The following is a 19,506-nucleotide window of genomic DNA, read 5'->3' on the forward strand; positions in this document are numbered from 1 at the left end:
GTATCCAGAAATTGTAACAATAATTATTGTAATGATGGTGATGATGATAATAATTATTATCAGTACAATTGGTAGAGATCACTTTTGGATGTTCAGTGCTTCAAATTCATTATAATGAGTTACAATTGTAGAATAAATATTTCCTCAAAAACTTAGCACAAACGACAGGTAAAATATCTCATCGGTAATCTTTTAACTTACATGTTGAACTGATACTTTGAATACATTAGGTTGAATAGTGGAAAAATTACTCCACTTTACCTTTCTGTTTAAAGGTGGATAAATTTTTAGCTGTATTATTCATAAATTTTCTAAATTTTGCCAAATAAACGTACAAACAACCTCCATCTCTCAACAACTAATCAATTTCTATTTGGAAAGTGGCATGCTATGATTTTTGATACATTTATAGGATAATGAACCCTGATAAACATCAAAGAAAATATTAATATTGGAATAAACTGAAGGCCAATTTCATTTAGATAAAATAAACTAATTTTGTAAAATACTGACATTAGTTAAGATTTAACCAATTCATTCTTACAAATAAAATCATAACACAAAATATTAGATTTACTTGTCATTTAAGTCAAGTAAACAGACAAAATGAATGAAACTTATTTTTAAAAGTAATAGGTGTTTGTTTTTCCTCTGTACTTCAATGGATATAAATAAAGGCAATCGTTTTCATAATGTAGAAGTGAAGACTGATACTGTGAAATGAGAGGGTTCCAAGAATAAAACATAAAATTTTTTTGTTTTTTTTTCTTTTTTTTTTTCTGAGACAGGGTCTTGCTCTGTCACCCAGGCAGAGTAGAGTGATACAATCTTAGCTCACTGCAGCACTGACTTCCAGGGCTCAAGCCATCCTCCCACCTCAGCCTTCCAAGTAGCTAGGACTACAGGTGCTTGCCAACTACACCTGGCTAATTTTTATTTATTTTTGGAGAGATGGGATCTCACTATACCGCCCAGGCGAGTCTCAAAACTTCTGGGCTCACGCAGTCCAACCACCTCAGCCTCCCAAAGTACTGGGATTACAAACATAAGCTACCACATCTGGCCAAGAAATGAAGTTTTTATAAATAAAAAGTCAAATTAAAATGATAACCACTTCAGTTATGCAATATACATGAATGTATACATTCATACAGATTCATATGAAGAAACGTTTAGAATATAAATCAACAATGTTGTGACATGATAGAAAAAATATGAAAGTTAAAAACTGAAAAGAAAAAAACCTTAACACGAGACACCTACTTGAGAATAAATTACTGCATATATCACAAATTTTTGCCTGGCTTCCTAAAGTTTTGGGTTTGTCAAAGCTTAAAATGAGATCTCATAAATAAGAAAACTGACAGTTTGTTTCTATGCTTTCAACAAGCTATAATATGTGTAAAAATTATCACTGCTTGTACATTTCAGTGACGCCTGATTAAAGATGAGTGTAATTTTGGTCAGGTCACTTCTCAGTACAAGTTTGTCAGTTTATGATCATTAAAAGGAAGCAAACACACATAAGCAATAAAGTAAACCTGGACTTAAACCTAAAACATTACAGAAAAAAATAATGCACAATGGAACACACACTTAAACGTAATATGTAAAACAATAAAACTTTTAGAAAAAAAAATACAGAAAATGTTCAGGTCCTAGAGCTAGGCAAAGAGCTCTTAGACATGGCAACAAACACATGATTTATTAAAATAAATTAATGAATAAATTGAACTTTTTAACTTCACTAAAATTTAAAAATTTTGCTCTGTGAAAGACTCTGTTTAGAAGATAGAAAGACAAGCCACAGACAGAAAGAAAATATTTGTAAACCACAAATCCAACAAAGGATTTATGTGTAGAACATATAATGAATTCTCAAACCACAAAAATAGGCCGGGCTCAGTGGCTCACACCTGTAATCCCAGCACTTTGGGAGTCCGAGGCAGGCTGGTCATTTGAGGTCAGGAGTTGGAGACCACACTAGCCAACATGGTGAAACCCCATCTCTACTAAAAATACAAAAATTAGCTAGGGCATGGTGGCGCACACCTGTAAGCCCAGCTACTAGAGAGGCTGAAGCAGAAGAATCACTTCAAATGGGGAGGTGGAGGTTGCACTGGGCTGAGATCACGCCACTGCACTCCAGCCTGGGCAAGAGGGCAAGACTCCATCTCAAAAAACAAAAACCAAAAAGTAAAAAAAGAAAAATCAAGCTGGTTAGAAAATGGGCAAAAGACATGAATAAACATTTCACCAAAGAGAACGTACAAATAGAAAATAATGCTTTAAAAGATTTTTCAATGTAATTAGGTATTAGAAAAATGCAAATTAAAACCACAATGACACAGCACTACATACCTATTAGAGTAGTTAACATAAAAACTAGTGACGGCCGGGCACGGTGGCTCACACCTGTAACTCCAGCACTTTGGGAGGCTGAGGCGGGCGGATCTTGAGGTCAAGAGACTGAGACCACTCTGGCTAACACAGCGAAACCCCATCTCTACTAAAAACACAAAATATTAGCCAGGCGCAGTGGCGGGCGCCTGTAGTCCCAGCTACTCGGGAGACTGAGGCAGGAGAATGGCGTGAACCCGGGAAGTGGAGCTTGCAGTGAGCCAAGATTGCGCCACTGCACTTCAGACTGGGGGACAGAGCAAGACTCTGTCTCAAAAAAAAAAAAAAAAAAAAAATAGTGACAATACCAAATACTGGCAAGAATACAGATCAACTGCATCCAGTGGAATGCAAACCTGTACAGACACTGTAGAAAATATCTGGAGGCCGGGTATGGTGGCTCGCGCCTGGAATTCCAACACTTCGGGGGGCCAAGGCAGGTGGATCATGAGGTCAAGAGATCAAGACCATCTTGGCCAACATGGTGAAACCCCGTCTCTACTAAAAATACAAAAATTAGCTGGGCATGGTGGTGCGACCTGTAGTACCAGCTACTCAGGAGGCTGAGACAGGAGAATTGCTTGAATGAGGGAGGCAGAGGTTGCACTGAGCCAAGATTGCACAACTGCACTCCAGCCTGGTGACAGAGCAAGACTCCATCTCAAAAAAAAACAAAAAGAAACAAAAAAAAAGAAAATATCTGGAAATTCCTTATAAAACTAACAAATGCTTGCCACGTGACCCAGCTATCATAGCATTCCTGTGCATTTACCTCAGAGAAATAAAACCTATACATAAATATTCATATATTAGGTTTATTGCAATATTTGTAATAGCCAAAAACTGGGAACAATCCAAATGTCCTTCCACAGGTTAATAAATAAACAAACTGGACGGATGGTACATCCATACAATGGAATACCACTCAGTGACAAAAAGGAACAACCTACTGATATATGCAACATGGAGAGATCTCAAGGGAATTATGCTGAATGAAAAAAAAAAAAGCCACTGTCAAAAACTTATATATGATTTCATTCATAGAACACTCCCCAAATGAAAAAACTTACAGACATGCAAACCATATCACTCACTGGTTGCCAAAAGTTAAGGATGGGTGGGGGAGGGGCAATTGTGAGTATAAAGGAATAGCAGGACAGCATTCCTTTGTCGTGATGCAACAGTTCTATATCTTCAATGCAGTATCAGTTACATTAATATATACATGTGATAAAATTGTATAGAAGTATAGACACACAAAAATAAGTACATGTGAAAACTGGAGAAATATAAGTAAGGTCTGTAGTTTGTACCAATGTCAATTTCCTGGTTTTGGTACAACCTGGTTTTGATACAACTTGCATAACAACTGCAGTTATGCAAGATATTAACAGTGGGGCAAACTTAGTGAAGGGTACAGGAGCCTTCTCTAAACTCTTTTTGCAACTTTCTGTGAGTCTGTAATTATTTCAGAATGATTCTTTTTTAATACAGTCTAACACGATTTACAATTGTCTAAACAATCTCCCCTATATTTTCAAATGTCCTCTGACTTTATAGGTACTTGGAACCTGCTAAAACCAACCCTTAGGTTTGATAGTACTCTTATATCTATGTACTTCCTGTTTACATGTTGTATTTGTGAGTAGAGTTTTGCCTAATACTGCATGGGTACCTTATAGTTTTTAATTAAAGGCACTTTGGAGAAGTAAAGCAAAAAGAGATCTGTTAGTTTCACTACACTCCTATCACTAGTAAGCACAACTTAAACCACAAAAATAACACTGCCAATCAAAATGGTCAAGAGGATGGAAGACTCCAAGGTGTAAGCAAAAAACAAACAGGCAAACAAAAGTGTCAGAGTATTTTAATGCAGAAAGAGAAAAGCTGAGACAAAATAATAATAAAAAGCACAGAAATGACAACCATGAAGACTGATAGTTACACATCTTACGCTTTAAAAACAAAAGCACAGAATGGTATAACGTTAAAGCCTCATAAGCTTGTGTGTAGTTAGGTAAAAAATAATTCATGCTTTACTTTAAAGACTGAGCATAAATTAAGGGACATTTTAAATTTTGTTCTCCTTTCCTTTTTAATCACGCAAATTTTCTATTCTCCAAATAACTGAAAACTGATGATTTTTTCAAGAGCCCAAGATGAAAAAAGTATTAGTAATTAACAAACCAATTTCATCTCAAAATATTCTTTTTTCTTTTTTTTTCCGAGACGGAGTCTCGCTCTGTCGCCCAGGCTGGAATGCAGTGGCGCGATCTTGGCTCACGGCAACTTCCACCTCCCCAGTTCAAGAGATTCTTCTTCCTCAGCCTCCTAAGTAGCTGGGACTACAGGCGCATGTCACCATGCCCGACTAATTTTTGTATTTTTAGCAGAGACAGGTTTCGCCATATTGGCCAGGCTGGTCTCAAACTCCTGACCTCGTGATCCACCCACCTCAGCCTCCCAAAGTGCTGGGATTACAGGCGTCAGCCACCGCGCCTGCCCACATTCTTATATTTTCTAAGAATATTCATGAAAGTGAAAAAAGAAGATAGTGGAGCTAGGGCCAAGTAGCTGAAGGGACTGAATCAGCTTAAGCCAGAGCAGTGAAAAGTCTCTGTATTCTCCCTCCACCCCACCCCCACCCCGCCAGAAAGAAGAACCCAGAGAAACAAAGATCAGGTCTAGCAAAGTGAAACCCATAACCAGAGGCTGGTAACACTGAGGGGTGTTACTATAGACTCCTCTCAGGGACAGTAGGAAAGCCTGGATCCTGCACAGAATGATTTCCGCATACATGTGATTTTAGAGGACGACAACATGATCTCACTGGGGCTCTTCATCTTCTGCCAGATGTAGTTTCCTCTCTGGAGAAAGGAAAAGAGCCCTGGGAAGTTGTGATGGATGAGACAAAAGGATACATTTCAGGAAGATGTGCGTGCAACTGAAAGCCTTGATGATCCAGGCTCACTTTGAGCTAAGGATGACGATGGGACATTTCTGATCAATAACCTGTAAATGGGAAGAACTAGTTGAAGTTTACAAGAAAGCTAACATATGCTTCACTAAAGCAGACATAGTAAGCTAGCACATGTTCCAGCTAGAAACATGGATGGGGTGCCAAGCTGTGTCCAATCATCTTCCAAGCGTAAGAAAGGAGACCATATGCTAAGGGTAATATGCTAAGTATATGCTAAGGATAATATAGCAGAAAGATAAAGAAGGATGCGTTTATGCTAAAGCCCAAACCACTGACCTTCACTTTTCTTCACAAGCCTCTACTTCTACAATTCACTGCTTGTGGAATATTCTGTTAATTGAAAGTGTGCTGGGTTTTCTATAACATGAACCTAAATGCATAACTAATTTTATCATGTTTCTGTAACAGTGTGTATATCTGTATTGTGTAGTTATTCATAATTAAATATAACCTGTGGCTAGGTGTTATTTATGAAAACAAAAACAGACTGATGACATTGAGTATCATGTGATATCACCGGTAAAACAAACAGTTAATTCTTTTTGCTGGGTATCTGGAAAACTTCAACTTCATGCAAGAAATACATTGGTATATTTGGTTTCTGATTATCATGTTTTGAGTTGTAGAACTAGTGTATAAACCCAGAGATTGTGTCCCATTAAAAGTAATCATTCAATGGATCTACTAAAATACATATGAATATTCATTTGTTTTATGCATCTTATGGCAAAATCAAACATATTGAAAATAACTGCAGTCATCAAATATCAAAAAGCAAGGGAGAAAAAAAAGAGAAGGCAGAACATTGGATTTAAAATTTTTTCTAATTAATATGCACATATGATATGTTCAGATACCACTATAATAATTCTTTCATTTTCATACTTTTATGCTGCTATTATATATTTTTTCTTCTTCTACATTAGTCTTATTTTCAAAGTTACTCCTGCTATTAGTAAACTCAGTATGACCATTCCTCTAACCATCCACAGTTCAGGAGGAAGAAAATCCCTGCAGCTGTTTGATGCCCAATAATATGAACACTTAGCAGTCAGATGAAAGAAGAGAAAAAGACAGAAAAGGAAGATCAAGAGAAGAGTGATTTTGAATTTCTGCAGGCTAACATTTACCTCTCTCAATAAAAGGAGCTTTGTGTTCATTATATCCCAGGACTCATCTTGCCTTCAGCTTATAGTAAACGGGCAATTGCTTTATCATTTCCTCTCTAAATTAAGGATCAAAGTTTAAACATATTCTTTTCCATCTCTATTAGATTATGATTAAAATTACCACCTGCCTTACCTCATTCACACAATCACTCTAACTAAGAAAAAAAGAAGGAGCCCCCTAAAGTAAGGCACAGTTAACTAGCAAAACAAAGAGCTGTAGGGAATTTCTGGTCATGGTATTTATCTGATAATTCATTTCAGAATATAGTGTTAAAGAAGCAAACAATAAAATCTTCTGAAAATAATACTCTAGTAAGTATTTAACGTGATATATTAGTTTGCTAATATTATCATCAAACTATTATTTACTGAGCATCTTTATATATATTCCTAGTCCTCAAGACACCCTACAAAGTAGATTCCATCCATCTTTTATAGATGAAGAAACAAGTTCAGAGCGGTTGATTAACTTTCCCTAGGACTCAAAGCTATTTAACAGTTATAAGAGCTAAAATTTAAGCCTCATCTTGCTTTTACTTTAGAACATGGTCATTCAGCAATATTTTGTGTATACAGACACACACACACACACACACACACACAGAGATTTCTACACATGAAGAAACTAAATTTAGAGTCTAAATTATTCTCATCATTTACACATCAAGTTTTATAAGTTAGTTACCATAACTTAAATCATGTCAAATAAGCTACAATGGAATTGTATAATAATGAATGTAAGATGTGTAACATATTTTACAACTCTACATAATAAATCAATGAATGTAAGATGCATAACATATTTTACAATGTAGAGTCCTACCTCTTGTCAAGGTACAAACAAAGCTGGGAGCATCACACTACCTGGCTTCAAAATTTATTACAAAGCTACAGTAACTGAAATAGCATGGCACTGGGATAAAAACAGACACATAGACTAATGGAACAGAATGGAGAATTCAGGTCTAAATACGTTTGCAACCAACTCATCTTCAACAAAGGTGCCAAGAACTTAAAATGGGGAAAAGACAGTCTATTCAATAAATGGTGCTAGGAAAACTGCATAACTATATAAAGAAGAATGAAACTAGACCCTTAATATCTCATCATACACAAAAGTCAAATCAAAATGGATTAAATAAAGACTTTAATCTAAGACCTGAAACTATGGAAATAGTAGCAGAAAACACTGGGGAAATGCTCCAGGGCACTGGTCTCTTACAAAAAGATTTCTTGTGTAAGACCTTAACATGGGCTGTCAAAGCAAAAATAGACATGAGAGTATAAATCAAGCTAAAAAGCTTCTGCACCGCAAAGGAAACAATCAACAAAGTAAACAGACAACCCACAGAATAGGAGAAAATATTTGCAAACTATCAGATAAGAGATTAATAACCAGAATGTATGAAGAACTCAATCAATCAGATAGCAAAAAAAAAAAAAAATCTGATTTTAAAATAGGCAAAAGATCTGAACAGACATTTCTCAAAAGAAAACATAAAAATGGTCAACAGGTATATGAAAAAATGCTCAATATCACTAATCATCACAGAAATGCAAATCAAAACTACAATGCAGTATCATCTCACCACAGTCAAAATGGCTTGTACCAAAAAGATAGGAAGTAACAGATACTGGTTAGGATGTGCAGAAAAGGGAACGCTCATACGCTATTAGTGGGAATGTAAATTACCATAGCCACTATAGAAAAAAAAAAAACCGGTATAGAGGTCCCTCAAATAAGTAAATATAGAATATGATATGATCCACCAAAGCTACTACTGGGTATATAGCCAAAAGAAATCAAATCACTATGTTGAAAACACATCTGCACTCCCATGTTTATTGCAGCCCTATTCACAATAGCCAAAATATGGGATTAACCTAAGTGCTTATCAACAGATGAATGGATAAAGAAAATACAGTATATATATATACACACAATGGAATATTATTCAACTATAAAAAGTAATGAAATCCTATCATTACAGCAACATGGATGGAAATGGAGACCATTATGTTAAGTGAGATAAGCCAAGTACAGAAAGGCAAGTATCACATGCTCTCATTCATATGCAGAAGCTAAAAAGGTGTTTCTCAGGAAGACAGAGCATAGACTGGAGGTTACCAGAGGCCAGGAAGGAGATTGGGGAAGGGCGATAAAGGAGGAAAGTATACATAAATTTATTTATTACCACTGAACTGTGGTTAAAAATGATAAAAATGGTGAATTATATATGTACATTTTACCTCAATACATTTTTTTTTTAATTTCTTTGGGTGGTTGCTAACATACCAAATCCAAATTACTTTCTAATTCCAGTTAGATACCAATGTGAAAATTATTTTATTTCTAACCAAGTAGAGCTCTTCACTGTAATTGTAATACTTAACATGGGCTCATAAAACCCCTTCTCCCATTCTTGCACACACAGCTACAACTTGACGTCAGATTCTCTCAAACTGACTATTCCTTCAGAGATTAAATTTTTAGTCTCTGATGAGTATGAAAGTATCTGATTAAGAAACTATTTTCTTGATTTATTCTGGCCATCTTTAGCTCTTTAATTGAGCATATATTCCCCTTCCCCAGATTATCACATGAAACCTCTAGTAACTACTCCTGTTCTCTGTTCATCTACCCGAGTAATCCAGACATTTTTAGCTCCAGGTGAATTGACCTTAGACTCACTGGTATGCCACAAAGGAAAAATAAAGTCAGAAGACATTCAGTCAGCCACTGGCTCATTCAAATATTATACTAAGTATTTACCGTGAGGCAGGTCCAGTTCTACAGACTGAGGACTACAACGGTGAATAAATAATATAGACATAGTACCCATTCATGAGAGCAAACAATCTAGTGGGGGATACAAAGAGTAGAAAGAAAACTATATTACGGAGTGGATGAGCATCCATAGGATAGTGGTCCAAGGTGGCAGAAAAGAAAAGGGACCCCTCAACCAGCCCGGAAGAAGCTTCAAGATAGGGCGAAGTCAGAGAAGGCATACAATATATCTCTAAGCTGTGTCCCAAAACATGTACAGGAACTATCCTAAGGTAGAAACAAAGAATGCTTAGGCAGCAGCAATAGCATGTACAAAAGCACAGCTTCACTGAGAGTTAAACCAAAATATGTGGCATCTAAGACAGCATAATATGTCGTCACACTTTCCAGCTGATACTCAAACATTTGTTAAATGTTTCTCTTTCATGCGGTAGAGAAATTATTTTATATTAAGAAAATATTAAATACAGGAAAAGATTCACTTATTTAACCCACTCCTACTAAGCTAAAACTATCACTCTTCTGATAAAGATCAGAAAAGCTTTCTAATTCTTCATCTTTCTTATCTTTTATTCAGTGATTTTTTCCAGACACTCCAATTTCTTGTGTGTGGACAAAATATGAAATGAAAATCTTCAATATTCAAGAAAAGAGGAATGCATGTGGAAAATGGATACCATGTTTCTAATTTATTTTACTGGTATTCTAGTACCTTTAATAGAATGGTCCCCAGAGATCCGAGCTGCCCCTCTGCCTTTACAGCCCTCTGGTTAGATGGTACCGAGAGGGAGGCTGAAAAGGTCAGCAGGGACCAGATAATGCAGAATCTTGTAAGTTATGGGAAGGAGGGCTGTACAGAACTCAAGAGAAATGAGGAATGGTTGAAAGGATTTAATTAAGCAGAGGAGTACCATGATCAGATTTGTTTATTTCAAAATCCATTCTACTTACTCTGTTTTTGAATGAAGAGGAGTGGAGAAATTAGAATGGAGTGCAGATCTGGAAAAAGAACAACCACTATGAAGCAGTTTCTGTAAACCATACTAGAGATGCTGGCAACCTGAACTAGGATAGCAGCAGTAGGAAGGCGGCATGGTACATACTTAAAAGAGTTAGGGGCTAGAATTGAGTAGACTCAGAGGTATAAGGAAAGGAGGAGAGGGGAGTAAATTAGAAATCACTCGTTACGTTTTAGGTTCGGAATCTTGGTAGAGGAAGATTCCGAATACCGTGATTCGGTTGACAGGGACAAACCTGTTTAGAATGAAAATCTGTTAAGTTCAGTTTTATACTTGTTGAGGTTTGTATTTATAAAACATCGAAATGAAGATATAAATAAGTCCAAGATAAGGAGAAAGATCTAGAGTGGAGACAGATGTGGGTAGCCTCAGTAGATAGATGGAATCCATGGGATAGATGAGAACGCCTAGGGAGAAAATATACAATAGAAATACATAAAGGATCCCAGGAAAGTGACCTAAAAATCTCTTACATTAAATGGTCAAAAAGAGGCTGAGAAAATGAAAGAAAAGCAGGATCATGGCTTCAAAGAGCCAAGAAATAGTCCAACATGTACAATGCTAGAGACAAAGAAGAGTAAAGAGGTATCCCTACATTATCATGAAGTTATCTGTGAACTGGTTGAGAACAGTTTTAGCAAAGAAAGATTAATCACAGGTGCAGCACTTACTTATGCCATGTATGCTCAAGCCCATCACTCAGTTTCTGCACCTGTAAAACAGGAAAAATGCCCACCCTGTCTACCTCATGGTTTTGTTATGAGGATTACATTAAATACCATAACTGAAAGCGCTATAAAAACATTAAACAGAGGGTATAAAGTAGTATCATTAACATTGTGTTGTTCTGACAGTGTTCACAAATGCCAATCCTCTGTTTCACCCACATGGCAAGCTGATGTGCACTGGCCAGTGTAACATTATCAGCAGGATGGACTCACTGCTAGGCAAAAGCTGTAAGAAATAGTGCATAGTTCAACATGCTTCTCTTTGCCCTGCCACTACTTCTACAGAAGTAGGTTTCAAAACAAATCCTTCATAAGCCTAGACTTTTGAGTGACTGCCATGAGGACAGTCCTCTGGCTGACTCATGCTGACATGTAATATGGGGACAATTAAATGTTTTAAAGCACTAAAATTTTGGAATTATAACAACTAATTGTAGTGTAACAAGAAGTAAACAACTAAATAAAAGGTAGAAAAATCAAGTGGAAAATGCTATTTTGGGAGGTCATCAATGAGACAACATGGAGGTAGTCAGTCAGTCATGCTAATAATGTACTAATTTTTATTTTATAGCAGAGTAACTCATTAATCCTCTATACTTGATTCAAAATTCTCACAGGTACAGAAGGTGAAAGAACAACTAATGAAGGTGATATGGTTTGGCTGTGTCCCCACTCAGATCTCATCTTGAATTCCCACGTGTTGTGGGAGGGACCTGATGGGAGGTAACTGAATCATGGGGGCAGGTCTTTCCCATGCTGTCTTGTGATAGTGAGTAAGTCTCAATAGACCTGATGGTTTTAAAAAAGGGAGTTTCCCTGCACAAGCTTCTCTTCTCTTGTCTGCCACCGTGTGAGACACGACTTTCACCTTCTGCCATTGTGAGGCATCCTCAGCCACTTGGAACTGTAAGTCCTATAAACCTCTTACTTCTGTGAATTGCGCAGTCTCAGGTATGTTTTTACCAGGAGCGTGAAAACAGACGAATACAGAAGGGGAGAAGGCCAAGATAAACAAGGGAAGGAACATCTAAAACATCCTAAGGGAACATCCAAAAAAATTCAAATGAAAAGCTGTCTGCTGGGGAAGGATGAGACAGTCCATCAAAGAGAAATTTCCTTCTTCATCAATATTGTTGTTGGTACCTCAAATTTTCTTCACTCCTTAGTAAGCATACTTTGCACCTAAGTGTTTGACTGGTTATGTATCTGTGTTAGGCCAAAGACACACAGTCCAAATGGATTATCAGAAATAAATGGAAAACTGGACAAGGAACTAAAACCAGACTGTATGAAGGAAAAATATTTTATTCTTCGAGTGTTAACAATAGAAGTTACCAAATAGTAACTAGATACCAAATAGTAAATAGAAGTTACCAAATAGTAATACCAAATTACTATTTGATATGCTTAAATGGAACATGTGTGCTAGCAAATGGCCATTACTCAGAACCAAGGACAAAAGTAAAATCCAGATCAGAGTGAGGCATGAGGGCCCACTGGAGGAGACTTTTCACCAAGCACACTGGATTCTCTTCGCTTCTTTATCTTGGCCTTTGTCCCCTTCATTAGTTTTGGCAAACCATGAAAGATTATAAATGCTTCAATCCCAGTGGAGTTGGAAATAAAGTACATGAAAGAAACTTAATAAAGAATGTTTATCTGTGTGTGTCATTTTAAAGAGGAGGGAGGTGTAGATAAAACATTTCCACAACTCTTCTTCAATAAATATCTTAAGTGTCATTTTACAAAGCACACAAGTAAATTAAGGTCATGGTTACAAGGACATCAAAAAAAAAAAAAAAATATATATATATATATATATGACCACTACCTTTAATCACTATCTTTTTCTCTAAAGTTTTTCTATTTCTAAATCAAATCCAACCTTACACCTACGACGATTATGTACTAAGTCTCTTTGAAAGCATATACTGTAAATTCTGAAAACAATTTCATAAGACTGCTCCCCAAATGGTTTATATAACAGCACAATCATCTGATTAAGTGAGGGACAGCTCAAGGTGATTATTTCACAAAGGGTTCATTCATTACTATACACAAGCTCAAGAATGCAACTTCATATCCCTTACAATCCCTAGAGCAGTGTTTTATCTATAGCACTTCCTCAATAAACACTTGCTGATTTGAATGCATTTAATACCTGAAAATGCTAGGACACAAACAAATTGCTGGGCTTTTTTCAAACTCCAAATCAACCCATTTTCATTACTCTCAACGCTCCTTCATGCCAGTTAACTAGATGGATGTTTTCCATCACTTGAAAAATTGGCCATATATATTCTATTGCCAGGATAGTTTCCATTCTGCAGTGTCTCTCCTAAAAGGGGAGAAACTATTAAATCAAAATGGGGTAACCTCACAAGTATAACTATTACAACTTGTAAAATAGCTCTTTTACTTAAAACAACAACAACAACAAAGACCTGTACCTTTTTAGTGGAACTTATTAACAGAATCATTAGCCCAGAAACTAAACTGGTATGGTACACAATGGTAGAAGACAAGCTAAAACGACACTGGCCTGTAAAAGTTTTACTTTCCTGACCTTTCTCCCTCTTCAAGATGGCAAAGTCAAACAGGAACAAATGTTGAGGTACATTGAAGTTATCAATGTTAGTCCAAGGGGAGAAAAAATTGATCAATGTAGGTGTAATCTTCCCCTAAATGAGGAATATTCGCAAGGAAAGAATTAGTGCAAGGATATAGTGTCTGCCTGAAGGAATCCTGTTAGATATAAAATCACAATATTTGCTATGAAATAAACTAGAAAGTTTTCAATGCGTAATTACACGTGCCAGGAGTTATGCCCACGTGACTCCACGGGCCCACGCTAGTGCGTGCCAAAGTCAGAAAACCCGCAGGGGCGTTGAGTCACTCCCCAGCAGCACTAGGGGAATTCAGTGTTGGAGCCACAGCACGTACCCTATGGCGCAAGACCGCTGATTAGAACAGAAGGGAAAGGGGATGAGGAAAGAAGTTTCTTCAACGCCCGCTCCGGGGACCGGAGCTGTCAACCTGCCACTACGGAAGCCACAGAACCCGGTTACCGCGTCACCCCGAGCCCCGCCCATTCAGGTTCCTCCCCGCCTGGGGCGGGGTCGGCGCTCCAGGGCCGAGGGGCGGCCCGCGTCCCGAACCGGCTCCTGGGAGGCGGGCTGCCCGTCTGACTGGGGGTGGTGGGAGTCCGGCGGTACCTGCGCTGGAAGTCCACGGCGTAGGGCTTCAAGTACGGGTCGACCTCCAGGAGTCTGGCCAGTTCGGGCACGTCAGCCAGGGCGGCATTGAGCGCCGCCTCGGAGTCCTCGGCCCGAGCCGCGGGAGTCACCGGAGCCGCCATTTTCCACCGCAGTCCAAGTAGCCGAGGCCCGAGAGGGTCGAGTGGGGCCTGAGCGGGCACTGGAGCTCGAGCTGGGACGTGGCGGCTGGGGCGGAGCCGGAGGGCGCCTAGGCGTGTCGGGGCGAACCGAGGCGAGCCGCGGCCGTCCGAGGCCCTTTATAGCCGGGGCGGAAGGCCGCCTGCCCTTTCTCCCCCCGCCAGGGGGGAGGAGCGGATCCCGGGGTGATGCCTGGACGCACGTCCCGAGCGGGTAGGAGGCACCGAGGCCTCTCCGCCCACTCACGCTGCTGGCACCTGGAGGCCGCAGGGACCTGCCCTTTCCTCCCCGTAACGGTTTTCCTGCCGGCGGAGGTCCTTCTAGGAGGTGGGTCCCGAGCTGACTTCGCCCAGCCTTGGCCTTCCTCACCCCGACCTGTTCTTGGCTCCGGAATAGATTCCGCTTGTAAGCACCCACTTAAACACCCACTGACAGCGCCCCCTTCAAATTGGACATACTGGGTTTTTTTTGGAAGCGACCTTATTTCTCAAAGTTCTGAGACTTTTGGGGGGCAGTATTTCAAACATATACAAATTCACAGAGAGGTGAACAGTCAAGTGTAGCTAGAGTACTACTGCTGAAAATGTGAATACCACTTAGAACCAGGGCTGTCCTAAGCTTGCCAGGTCACGTGAATTTAGAATTAAGACACAGAATGCTGGAATACCATTGTAATTCTGCTGTTCTGATACTATTTTCTGCATTACCAACAGCTAAGAATTATAACCATGCGAAGAACTTTTCTCATTCTCCGTAAGGCCAAAAAGGAAAAGGCATTTATTTGCCTGTGTTTGTAATTGTTACAAGGTTTTCAGCGATTAAACTATCTTTGATAACACACATGATATCATTGAATTGGAACTCCATTCTGCCACTTACAGTGATAAGGCAAGAAACCGCTCTTCCTCCTGGCTTGGGAAGCTCCCACTTGGAATTCCCTTCTTTTACTGCCATTAACTGACTGGCTTCTATTTCAATAGTTGGTTTTTAAGAATACAGAATTGGACACCAAGAGAGGTGGACCCACCAACCCAGGAGGGTCCAAGCTGCTTTACACCTAGAAACTGGAGAGGATTGAGGACATTTTTATCTTTAAAACCTAGGACTGGAGGATCCCAGGGGATATGGAGGAGAAACAGTATTAATCAGCTTTGGGCCTTGAATTTTAAAATATTTCAAAGGAAAGTTTTTATAAGGGGTTTAATAGACGAAAGATAAGTAGATATGTAGACAGACCTCAATGTGAAAAAGTGAAGGGCTTGAGCGACTTTAAGGTGTGCCTTCTTTTCCATAAACATGACAAAAAGCATGCAGATATTTGTAAAATATAAAGCACTAAAGGAAGAAAATTTTAAAAATAAAAAAAAAAAAACCGAAGCAGGACAACTGTTAATAACAGACCCACAGATCTGTATCTCCAAGCCTAAACTTTTTTCAGAAACCCAGGCTTGTATCACTGCCTATCTACTGAGATCTCCATTTAGCTGGCTAGGAGACCTAAACCAACTGTCTGCAAAACATAACCTACAATCCGTCTTCTCATCCTTTCTGCTGTCCCTCTTATGCAGGCCACTGTCATCCTTCACTTGGACCATAACGTAGCTCTGTAATTGACTTCCCCTCTTCTGCTGTTTCTCACCTCTACTCCGTTCTCTGTACCAGTGCTTCTCGCACTTTAATGTGCATACAAATCACCTAGGGATCTTAATTCGGTTCTGGAGTGGTGCTTCAGATTGCATTTTTAACAAGCTCAGAAGTGATTCTGATGCTGGTGACCGGGGGCACAGTTTGGTTAGGCTCTACACTGAGTAAATCGGATGATGTCATTTAGCAAGTTACATGGCATACTATTTCACTTAGGGGAAAATAGAAACAGCTAACCATTCTCTAACAAGGCTTGTATAATCTGGACCCTGACTACCTTCCCAGCCACTTTTCTATCATTTTCCAGTTTTACTATGCTCTAGTCACACTGACTTTCCCGGAACTCAGTGAATTTGTTGTGTAATAGCCTCTACGATTATTTGCTTGCTGTTCTGTTGGAAATTCTCAGGGAGCTGAGCTCTACTTGCTTAATTTTTTCCCAGCCTTCATTCCAGCCTCAGCATAAATGTCAACTCATACCTGAGAAACTTCTGATTATAGACCCCTCAGTGTCTTCTACATAATTTCAATCTCTTCTGTGCAACAGTTAACAGAATCTAGGTGTTTGTTTTTCTCTTATTTATTGACCTTTCCCTTTAGAACCTAGACCTTCCACGAGCAGGATCCTAGTCTACATATCTGCCTACCTGGCTGGTTCACCATTGAGCACATATTTATTGAAGTCCCACGTGCCGACCATTTTCCCACATACTCTAGATAAATGATAAGACAAGTCCCCGTTGTCATGCTCTGTTGGGAGTAGGAGGGAGAGGAGACGCAATTACCGGTGAAATACATAAAATAATACAAAACAGTGTCAGATAGTGGTAAGTGCATTGTCGAGAATTAAAGCTGTGTTGGTTTTGGTAGTCAAGAAAGGCCGTTCAGAACTGACATTTAAGCTGAACTGTGATGACAAGAAGAAATGAGCCATGAGAGGAAGAGCATTCCAGAATGGCAGAGTTCGTGCAATGGAGGAATTGAGTTGGTCTTAAAAAAAAAAAAAAAAAAAAAAAAAAACAAAAAACAGTCTAGCATACCTGGTGTGTAATGAGGAGTAGCAGGAATTGTGGTGCGAGAGCTAGGCAGGTGTTTGATCATACAGCCCCTTTAATGTCCATTTAAGGGATGCTATTGGAGAGTTTTCAGCAGAACACTGATGTGATATGGTTTCATTATTAAAATATTCTGTGTGGCAAATGAATTATAAGGATACAAGGATGGCAATAGGGGTGCCCTTCTTGTGGGAGACAAGGAAGACAATTAGGATGTGATTAACATTGCCTAGGTAAGAAATGATGATGGCTTGGTCTGGCGTAGCAGAGAAAATGATGAAATAAAGATTTGGGATGCATGATATAATGAATGCCTAAACTATCATGAAGTCATTTAGTGTCTGTATTAGTTACCTAGGGCTGTAGCGATTAAGTACCACACACTAGCTACTTTAAGCAACAAAAATGTGTCACCTTACCCTAGTTCTATGGGCTGAAAATCAAAGTGTCCACAGGCTTTGTTCTTTCTGGGGGCTGTGAAGGAGAATTTTTCCATGCCTCTCTCCTAGCTTCTGATGATGGCCAGCAATCTTTGGCATTTCTTGGCTTACAGATGCATCATTTGGATCTCTGCCTCCATCGTGACATGGCATTTTCCTGTGTCTCTGTTTCTTCACATAGTGTTCTTTTTATAAGGTCACCAGCCTTACTGAATGAGGGACACACCCTATTTCAGTATGACCTCATCTTAACTAATTATATCTGCAATTATTATATTTCCAAATAAGGTCATATTCTGAGGTACTGTTAGGTTAAGGCTTCAATGTATCTTTTTGTGGAGAAATACAATTCCACCCATAACATTTTTGACACACCAAAACAGAGGAAATATTTGAGAAATAGAATTTATAAGATTTGGCGACTAATTGTATATGAAAGTGAAAAGGGAATTATAGATTGAGCTTCTGAGCCTGGGGGAATTCTGTCTAGCAAAAATAAAGAAGTCCTTGAAAGAGGGAGAACTGAGTTCAAGGCGTCAGCTCCTGGATACCCAAGTCAATATGGCAGCTGGAAATGTAATTCTGGTGCCTAATGGATCATTCAGGAATGAAGATAGCAATTAGAGAATGACCCATGTGTGGTTACTAGCTAACAGTGGCAAATAGGAGATGCTCAATAAATATTTTGAAACCTCTTCTCCTTGATATTTGAGTCTCATGTCACATGTTTGCTTTTCAGTAGTTTGCATTATAAAGCCAAAGAGTTATTGATAATGTGCTACAACACAGTTGAACCTTAAAAACATAGCAAGTGAAAGAAACCACTCACAAACGACCACATATGATATGATTCCATGTATATGGAATGTTCAGGATATGCAAATCTACAGAGAAAGAAAGATTTTTAGCTTCCTAGGGCTGGAGGGCAGGGGAAATGAAGAGCGAATGCAAGTGGATGTGGGATTTCTTCTTGGGATAATGCACATTTTCTAAAATTGGTTGTGGTTATGGTTTCATGGCTCTGTGGATATATTAAAATGACTTAATTGTACAGTTTAAATGGGTGAATTATATGTGAATTACATCTCAAAGCTGTTTTTAAAAAGATTCTGAAGGATAAAATAATAGTAAATATACTTTTTAAAAGGCAAACGATTTATACCAACTAAAGATAAACTAGACTATATAAATATATCTTTTAAAATTACATATCTCCCTCATTGAAAATCATTAGTGATGAAAAAGAAAATCAGAGAGCTAAAAGAAAAAAGAAGTAACTTTTTTTTTTTTTTTTTTTGAGACAGGGTCTAGCACTGTATGTCACCCGGGCTGGAGTGAAATGGCACGATCTTGGCTCACTGCAACATCTGCCTCTTGGGTTCACGCGATTCTCCTGCCTCAGCCTCCTGAGTAGCTGGGGTTACATGTGCACACCACCACACCCTGCTAGTTTTTTGTATTTTTAGTAATGACAGGGTTTCACTATGTTGGCCAGACTAGTCTCGAACCCATGACCTAGTGATCCGCTGGCCTCGGCCTCTTAGAGTGCTGGGATTACAGGCATGAGCCACCGTGCCCAGCCAAAGAAGTAACTTTTAAGAACAAGGTAATGGTGATAAAGGAGAATGTGGCTTCTAACAAGAAAAAGGAGAACTTTCAGAAAAAAGAGAGTGATCAGTGATAACCCTACTATCTTTTACAATGTGATGGAGGACACAGGTTCTGTGGTTGTTTCATTTTCTCATCGTATATGCTTTTGACCTCAAGTTTGTCTCCTTCTGGTCATAAAATGGCTGCCACAGCTCTACGCATCACTCCCCCATAAGGCCACAGAAAAAGTAAAGAAAAATGCATTTCTTCTTTGTCTTTGCCAAGAGGAAAACTTTTC

General features: G+C 38.8%; 1 protein-coding gene across 1 annotated transcript in view; it reads right to left on the reverse strand.

Moving 5' to 3' along the window:
* The window catches only part of GBE1 (1,4-alpha-glucan branching enzyme 1), a 271,724-nt gene extending 256,624 nt beyond the window's left edge, over nt 1-15,100 (reverse strand). The window contains exon 1 of the mRNA XM_025375689.1: nt 14,300-15,100. Coding sequence (XP_025231474.1) covers nt 14,300-14,442 — 143 coding nt within the window. The 5' untranslated portion in view covers nt 14,443-15,100. The remainder of the gene's footprint in view (nt 1-14,299) is intronic.
* Between the last annotated feature and the right edge of the window lie 4,406 nt (nt 15,101-19,506).

Source organism: Theropithecus gelada, chromosome 2 (genome assembly GCF_003255815.1).
Source record: "Theropithecus gelada isolate Dixy chromosome 2, Tgel_1.0, whole genome shotgun sequence".
NCBI classification, from domain to species: domain Eukaryota; kingdom Metazoa; phylum Chordata; class Mammalia; order Primates; family Cercopithecidae; genus Theropithecus; species Theropithecus gelada.